At 53.3% G+C, this 8,976-nt stretch overlaps 1 protein-coding gene across 8 annotated transcripts in view; it reads left to right on the plus strand.

The window, feature by feature from the left end:
- The window catches only part of EPS8 (EGFR pathway substrate 8, signaling adaptor), a 245,155-nt gene extending 238,071 nt beyond the window's left edge, over positions 1 to 7,084 (plus strand). For 6 of the 8 annotated variants that reach the window (XM_073650592.1, XM_073650597.1, XM_073650596.1 and 3 more), the window contains 3 exons: positions 2,374 to 2,554; positions 5,508 to 5,637; positions 6,782 to 7,084. In XM_073650592.1, coding sequence (XP_073506693.1) covers positions 2,374 to 2,554; positions 5,508 to 5,637; positions 6,782 to 6,895 — 425 coding nt within the window. In that variant the 3' untranslated portion in view covers positions 6,896 to 7,084. The remainder of the gene's footprint in view (positions 1 to 2,373; positions 2,555 to 5,507; positions 5,638 to 6,781) is intronic. The other 2 variants (XM_073650599.1, XM_073650600.1) reach the window with 2 other exon arrangements.
- Positions 7,085 to 8,976: the final 1,892 nt, after the last annotated feature.

Consider the following 8,976-nt stretch of genomic DNA (forward strand, 5'->3'; position numbering starts at 1 on the left):
GGACGGCGCCAGGATCCTCTCGGTGTAGGGGTAGAGCACTGAATAGAATGGGGCATTGGTACACTGGGTGGGACGTTGCCAGGATCCTCTCATTGTAGGGGTAGAGCACTGAATAGAATGGGGCATTGGTACACTGGGTGGGACGGTGCCAGGATCCTCTCGGTGTAGGGGTAGAGCACTGAATAGAATGGGGCATTGGTACACTGGGTGGGACGGTGCCAGGATCCTCTCGGTGTAGAGGTAGAGCACTGAATAGAATGGAGCATTGGTACACTGGGTGGGACGATGCCAAGATCCTCTCGGTGTAGGGTTAGAGCACTGAATAGAATGGCGCATTGGTACACTGGGTGGGACGGTGCCAGGATCCTCTCGGTGTAGAGGTAGAGCACTGAATAGAATGGGGCATTGGTACACTGGGTGGGACGGTGCCAGGATCCTCTCGGTGTAGGGGTAGAGCACGAGTAGGATGTGCCTCCAATATCACCGCCCTCATACAGACACTACGAGAAGGATGTGCCTCCAATATCACCGCACCCATCTAGACACTATGAGAAGGGTGTGCCTCCATTATCACCGCCCCCATACAGACAGTACAAGAAGGGTGTGCCTCCAATATGATCACCCCCATACAGACACTACAAGAAGGGTGTGCCTCCATTATGATCACCCCCATACAGACACTACAGGAAGGGTGTGCCTCCAATATGATCACCCCCATACAGACACTACAGGAAGGGTGTGCCTCCAATATCACCGCCCCCATACAGACACTACAAGAAGGGTGTGCCTCCAATATGACCACCCCCATACAGACAGTACGAGAAGGGTGTGCCTCCAATATGATCACCCTCATACAGACACTACAGGAAGGGTGTGCCTGCAATATCACCGTCCCCATACAGGCACTACGGGAAGGGTGTGCCTCCAATATGGCTGACCCATGTAAACACCGTAGGAAGGGTGTGCCTCCAATATGGCCAGCTCATACCAAAACTATGGGAAGGGTGTATCTCCAATATGGCCGGCCCATGTAAACACCACAGCAAGGGTGTGCCTCCGATATGGCCGGCTCATGCCTACACTATGGGAAGGATGTGCCTTCAATATGGCTGACCCATGTAAACACCGCAGGAAGGGTGTATCTCCAATATGGCCGCCACATTCAGACACTACAGGAAGGGTGTGCCTCCAATATGGCCGGCTCATACCGACACTATAGGAAGGGTGTGCCTCCAATATGGCCGGCCCATGTAAACACTACAGGAAAGGTGTGCTTTCAATATGGCTGACCCATGAAAACACCACAGGAAGGGTGTGCCTCCAATATGGCCGACCCATGTAAACACAGCAGGAAAGGTGTATCTCCGATATGGCCGGCCCATGTAAACACTAGAGGAAAGGTGTGCCTCCAATATGACCGACCCATATAAACACTACACGAAGGGTGTGCATTTTATATGGCCGACCCATGTAAACACTGCAGGAAGGGTGTGCCTCCAATATGGCCGCCACATTCAGACACTCCAGGAAGGGTGTGCCTCCAATATGACCGACCCATGTAAACACTACAGAAAGGGTGTGCATTCAATATGGCCGACCCATGTAACCACCGCAGGAAGGGTGTGCTTTCAATATGGCCGACCCATGTAAACACTGCAGGAAGGGTGTATCTCCAATATGGCCGGCCCATGTAAACACTAGAGGAAAGGTGTGCCTCCAATATGACCGACCCATATAAACACTACACGAAGGGTGTGCATTTTATATGGCCGACCCATGTAAACACTGCAGGAATGGTGTGCATTCAGTATGGCCGACCCATGTAAACACTGCAGGAAGGGTGTGCCTCCAATATGGCCGCCACATGCAGACACTACAGGAAGGGTGTGCCTCCAATATGGCCGACCCATGTAAACACCGCAGGAAGGGTGTGCCTCCAATATGGCCGACCCATGTAAACACTGCAGGAATGGTGTGCCTCCAATATAGCTGCAACATGCAGACACTACAGGTATGGGTGTGCTTTCGATACGGCCGACCCATGCCGACAATTTAGGCAGGCAGGATCCAACTCTCTCCTCCCATCAGCCTAAGGTGTTTTTAATTAGAGCTGGATCCTGTCTGCCCCTAAATTTATAGACATTCAGCCCCTGGAGAGGCAGATAAGGTTTAGGGCTCCAACAAAGGGGTACGCCTTGTCTCTAGCTGTTGGGCTCACACGAATTGGCCAATTTGTGTGCTAAGTAGCCTAATTTTTTACCAGATTTTCTGCAAGTGGTGGTCCATCCTACGTATGTTGGCTCCATATTGGCTCTTTCTGTAGATTTAGTGGTTTAGATTTAGTTTTGTGATCCATGCTGTCTTCTTCTCCAGGAAGGAAATCTCAGATGGAAGAAGTTCAGGATGAATTAGTTCATCGACTGACGATTGGGCGCAATGCTGCACAAAAAAGATTCACTATTCCGCGGCAAAATGCGCCAGTGGCCAACGTGTCCTATATCTCGTCGGTTGAGGAGGTGAAGATGTGGCTGCTTGCAAAAGGATTTAATTCCACGTACGTCCCTCAGGTTGATGAGTCTACTCTTTTTGGGCAATGGAGACGGGGTGCAGCTGTGCCAGGTGGATAGGGTTGGGAGCGTAGTTATGCCGGGTGGATAGGGATGGTGATCTCAGCTGGGTGGATAGGGTCAGGGGTGGATGAAAATGGCACACAGCTGCTCGGGGAGGATGGGCTCGTGGGTGCAGCTGCTCCGGGAGGATGGGCTCGTGGGTGCAGCTGCTCCGGGAGGATGGGCTCGTGGGTTCAGCTGCTCCGGGAGGATGGGCTCGTGGGTGCAGCTGCTCCGGGAGGATGGGCTCGGGGGCGCAGCTGCTTTGGCAGGATGGGCTCGGGGGCGCAGCTGCTCTGGCAGGATGGGCTCGGGGGCGCAGCTGCTCTGGCAGGATGGGCTCGGGGGCGCAGCTGCTCTGGCAGGATGGGCTCGGGGGCGCAGCTGCTCTGGCAGGATGGGCTCGGGGGCGCAGCTGCTCTGGCAGGATGGGCTCGGGGGCGCAGCTGCTCTGGCAGGATGGGCTCGGGGGCGCAGCTGCTCTGGCAGGATGGGCTCGGGGGCGCAGCTGCTCTGGCAGGATGGGCTCGGGGGCGCAGCTGCTCCGGCAGGATGGGCTCGGGGGCGCAGCTGCTCCGGCAGGATGGGCTCGGGGGCGCAGCTGCTCCGGCAGGATGGGCTCGGGGGCGCAGCTCCTCCGGCAGGATGGGCTTGTGAGCGCAGCTGCTTCGGGAGGATGGGTGTGAAGACCAGGGGTTTTCCGTGGGCGTAACGCTATTCAAACAACACAGGGCGAGTGTAAAACAGTGTGGCAATACTTTATTGAACCACAAAGCGGACATTAAACACACAGAACAGTCTCAGAAAATCCCCAAGATGGTACAACATTACACAGTCTCACCCTTCCGCTCCGCCCGCCTGGGATAGAACAGCTGCGACTTTGGAGACTTCTAGGGCCGATTATCTCAATCAGTGGCCCCCGGCTTCTGACGGGCCCCCACAGAAGGTAGCGGCAAGCTTAAGAAGCTAGCAGTACATCGAGGTACAAGGCCAGGAGACCCGAGAGTCCCACCCTGGCCTCTCTGAGAGTTTCCATGGGTTCCAGGCGACCAGTGGGTCCCTCCTGGCAACCCCAAACAACGTATCCATGGGACCAAGTGACTTCTTCATCCCAACCTGGTCTCCCCAAAATCTATCCAAGGTCTCTGATGGTTAATGGAGCAGATCCGTATCTTTCCAGTCAGGGCCGGTACCCTTAGGCTACAATCGTATAGAATCCAAATCTGCGTCTCTTTAGGTAACGCCATGCTAACCATCTACTTTCCTGAATGATGTCTCTCATTCTCATTGTAAAGTCTTTCTGATGCTCCTTGATTCTCTGCTTGCAGCACTACAGACATCCCTGTTTATATTTACATCTGTGTAAGGTCATCAGTCACAGGTTGGGGTTAGGGAGGGCATTACTCACATGGCTCAGCTGTCATTGTTTGAGCTAATCTATTTACATAGTTGGTATCACAGGGGCTATTGTAAATAAACTTTCAGCTAACTTAGTATAATATGTAATTAGCATAGTAACAAACAAAATTGTTCACCTAACCAAGAGGAGATAGCAATCAGGGTTATACAAATACTAGTCTGTCCTTTAGAAATAAACATATACAAGTCAATTTAGACACCATAGTGTATTTCTCTTGGCTTAACTAATCTAATTGTCTGGCTTATTAAGATTTTAAGCTGTATCATCACAATGAGCTTGGGGGTGCAGCTGCTCCGGGAGGATGATGATGGGGGTGCAGCTGCTCCGGGAGGATGATGATGGGGGCGCAGCAGCTCTGGGAGAATGATGATGGGGGCGCAGCAGCTCTGGGAGGATAATGATGGGGGCGCAGCAGCTCTGGGAGGATAATGATGGGGGCGCAGCAGCTCTGGGAGGATAATGATGGGGGCGCAGCAGCTCTGGGAGGATGATGATGGGGGCGCAGCAGCTCTGGGAGGATGATGATGGGGGCGCAGCAGCTCTGGGAGGATGATGATGGGGGCGCAGCAGCTCTGGGAGGATGATGATGGGGGCGCAGCAGCTCTGGGAGGATGATGATGGGGGCGCAGCAGCTCTGGGAGGATGATGATGGGGGCGCAGCAGCTCTGGGAGGATGATGATGGGGGCGCAGCAGCTCTGGGAGGATGATGATGGGGGCGCAGCAGCTCTGGGAGGATGATGATGGGGGCGCAGCAGCTCTGGGAGGATGATGATGGGGGCGCAGCAGCTCTGGGAGGATGATGGGGGCGCAGCAGCTCTGGGAGGATGATGGGGGCGCAGCAGCTCTGGGAGGATGATGATGGGGGCGCAGCAGCTCTGGGAGGATGATGATGGGGGCGCAGCAGCTCTGGGAGGATGATGATGGGGGCGCAGCAGCTCTGGGAGGATGATGATGGGGGCGCAGCAGCTCTGGGAGGATGATGATGGGGCGCAGCAGCTCTGGGAGGATGATGATGGGGGCGCAGCAGCTCTGGGAGGATGATGGGGGCGCAACAGCTCTGGAAGGATGATGATGGGGGCGCAGCAGCTCTGGGAGGATAATGATGGGGGCGCAACAGCTCTGGGAGGATGATGATGGGGGCGCAGCAGCTCTGGGAGGATAATGATGGGGGCGCAGCAGCTCTGGGAGGATGATTGGGGCACAGCAGCTCTGGGAGGATAATGATGGGGGCGCAGCAGCTCTGGGAGGATAATGATGGGGGCACAGCAGCTCTGGGAGGATGATGATGGGGGCGCAGCAGCTCTGGGAGGATGATGATGGGGGCACAGCAGCTCTGGGAGGATAATGATGGGGGCGCAGCAGCTCTGGGAGGATAATGATGGGGGCGCAGCAGCTCTGGGAGGATGATGATTGGATACAGCTGCCCTGGGTTTAATACTTTGATCCTGTTAACACTTCTCATTTCTCTGTCATATAGAACTGTCGATTGTCTGGGAGTATTAACTGGAGCACAGCTCTTCTCTCTCACAAAAGATGAATTAAGGACTGTCTGTCCTGAGGGGCCGCGAGTCTACAATCAGGTGACGGTGCAGAAAGCTGCTCTGGAGGTAATGTGTGTCTCTGGAATATGTACTCTCTGATGGACACGTGCACCTTTTTCTAATCGTGGCTCCTTGGGCCCTTGTTAACTGACTCTGAACTATTAGGGTTTTCATTGTTGCATTCAAGCAGTTGTATGAGCTCTGGCGAGGCAGAATGGGGGGGTGGTGACAATGATCAGCAACAGAACAGGAATGAGGGGTGAAGAATAAAGCTCACACCCACTTGTTAGTAGAATGGAGGGACTAGATGTTTATCCCCCCCCCCCCAGTATCTAATGGAAAAGACATTTATACTCAAGTCTGCAGTCTTCATATCAAAATGTATCCATGAAGGGCCAGCCTTTCTCAGGGCACACTGATTTCACTTGATGGCAGCCAAACATCCATCCTTCACACTCGTCCTGCAGAAAATTCCAGATGACAAAAAGGCAAGATTGTTGGAGTATCCTGTTCAATTCCAGTCACAGATCCTTTTGGTACCTGCTTCTCCCAGTACAGATCCTTGTGGTCACCCATCCCTCGTACAGATCCTTGTGGTTTCTGATCGCTCCCCATACAAAACCTTTCAAAAACAAAACAGTTGCAAATCCCTCTTGGTACAGATCTTTGAAGTCACCCATCCCTCTCAGTACAGATCCTTGCGGTGATATAGTGCTCCTGATACAGATCCTTGCGTTCGTCCATCCCTCCCAGTACAGATCCTTGCTTTGCTGCTCGCTGTATAGATTTTTGGGGTCGCCTATCCTTTCCAGTTACAGATCCAGGCGGTTGCCCGTCCCTCCCGGTACAGATCCTTGCGGTCGCCCGTCCCTCCCGGTACAGATCCTTGCGGTCGCCCGTCCCTCCCGGTACAGATCCTTGCGGTCGCCCGTCCCTCCCGGTACAGATCCTTGCGGTCGCCCGTCCCTCTCGGTACAGATCCTTGCGGTCGCCCGTCCCTCCCGGTACAGATCCTTGCGGTCGCCCGTCCCTCCCGGTACAGATCCTTGCGGTCGCCCGTCCCTCCCGGTACAGATCCTTGCGGTCCCTGCTTTTCCTAATACAGGAGAACATTATCCTGACTGATCTCATGTTTGGTTTCTTGGTGAAGGACGAGCCTGTAAGTAGTAGACTGATCTGGAGTAAAACTCTCATCCTCTCTTTATTCCAGAAAATGAATGGTAGTTCAGAGCTGCAAGAGATAATGAGAAAACGCCAAGAGAAGATCAATGCTACCGCCAGTGACTCCGGGGTGGACTCATTTGATGAAGGGAACAATCACTGACTCTCTTTTTATTTTCTTCAACTCATCAGTTTTGTCGGTGAGTTTGGCCGCGTCCTGACAACGTTTTTCCTTATGTGCTTGAGTCTCCAGGTGGATGATCTGGATCTGGAGGGAATGCACTGCCATCTTTTTTTTCCTGGTCTCTCCGTACTAGGGAATGTGAGGGCTGGAACGTTTTCTGAGGGGGCTCTCTGCTCTGTGGGTGGGGGGCTCTCTTCTCTATTGGTGGGGGGGCTCTTTGCTCTGTGGGTGAGGACGCTCTCTGGGTTGGGGGGCTCTCTGGGTTGGGGGCTCTCTGCTCTGTGGGTGGGGTGGGGGGGCTCTCTGGGTAGAGGGGCTCTCTGCTCTGTGAGTGGGGGGCTCTCTTCTCTATTGGTGGGGGGGCTGTCTGCTCTGTGGGTGAGGGGGCTCTCTGGGTGGAGGGGCTCTCTGCTCTGTGGGTGAGGACGCTCTCTGGGTTGGGGGGCTCTCTGCTCTCTGGGTTGGGGGGCTCTCTGCTCTCTGGGTTGGGGGGGCTGTCTGCTCTGTGGGTGAGGACGCTCTCTGGGTTGGGGGGCTCTCTGCTCTCTGGGTTGGGGGGGCTGTCTGCTCTGTGGGTGAGGGGGTTCTCTGGGTTGGGGGGCTCTCTGCTCTGTGGGTGAGGGGGCTCTCTGGGTTGGGGGGCTCTCTGCTCTCTGGGTGGAGGGGCCTTTGTACTCTGAAGATGGCCGGACGGTTCCGTCTTGTGTCTGCCGCAGTATTAGATGTTCTGCCATAGTCCATGGCTCAACGTCGTTGCCGTAACAGTCCATGGAGCTGACGCGGTGACTGTATCTTGTATATTTGTCTTCTATGAATTAAAGTTTATCTTGTTATTGAGTAAATGATAAATATATAAATTATTTTTCTCAGGTTTTTAATGAGTAAATAGTTTTTCCGAGCTGATTTTCACGTGTCTTGTGTAAATATCTTCGTGTAGTATGATACAAGTGTGTGTGAGGACCTGGAGAGGACGGTGAGGATGAAGGCCGGGGTGGAGGAGGCTTAGACGATGCCTGTGAGGACCTGGTGAGGACGGTGAGGATGAAGGCCGGGGTGGAGGAGGGTTAGACGATGCCTGTGAGGACCTGGTGAGGATGGTGAGGATGAAGGCCGGGGTGGAGGAGGGTTAGACGATGCCTGTGAGGATGGTGAGGATGAAGGCCAGGGTGGAGGAGGGTTAGACGATGCCGGTGAGGATGAAGGCCGGGGTGGAGGAGGGTTAGACGATGCCTGTGAGGACCTGGAGAGGACGGTGAGGATGAAGGCCGGGGTGGAGAAGGGTTAGACGATGCCTGCCGTCATCACAGGTCAGCATATATAGAACATATATACTATATGGAGAAAAGATTTCCAGTTTTTCCTTCGGTCCCATGGTGTATAACATTCATGGAAGCACTAAGCTAATACCCGGGATCCGCCTAGAACATTGTGCATCCTCCTAAGGAAAGGGATCACCGATGGATCATTTTATATAAATACTTCAGCAGCCAAAAAGCTTTAAAAACCTATTAAAGCAAATAAACAAAAGGTAAAATAGCACAAATAAGTCAACGTATGTCTGTTTGCTTTGCTGTGGTCTAGGATATGCGCCATATTGCTTTTCCGGTAGTGGATAGGTCGGGGAGGACACAGCCGGTATTGTCAGCCTTTCGGCTTTTTAACTGCTATTAAAACTCTTTGGCTTGCTTAAGTATTGAAATAAAATGATTTATAGGTTCCTTTCCTTTGTGCATACTTCAGTATATAACATTCGACCCTGCACCTGCACTTTGCCGCGCCGCCTGCACTTTGCCGCGCCGCCTGCCTTTTGTCACACATGTTAGTAAAGACCTAACTGATTCCATCATGGTCCTACAATAGGCACCTGGGCACCAATCCATTCATGACATTTCTTCCCTCCTACATATTCCACCATCCTGTGTGAGTGATATTATTGTGAAGTGGAAGGAATCGCAGCAACTCGGCCACGAAGTGCAGGAAGGTAATGCTATGGACGTGTTACCAGTGATGGGAAATCTTAATCTTCAGCACAAGACATTGTGGACAATTGTAGCTTCAGC

The sequence above is a fragment of the Phyllobates terribilis genome, unplaced genomic scaffold, assembly GCF_046119375.1.
Source record: "Phyllobates terribilis strain yellow unplaced genomic scaffold, ASM4611937v1 Scaffold_10__3_contigs__length_209671492, whole genome shotgun sequence".
Lineage (NCBI taxonomy): Eukaryota > Metazoa > Chordata > Amphibia > Anura > Dendrobatidae > Phyllobates > Phyllobates terribilis.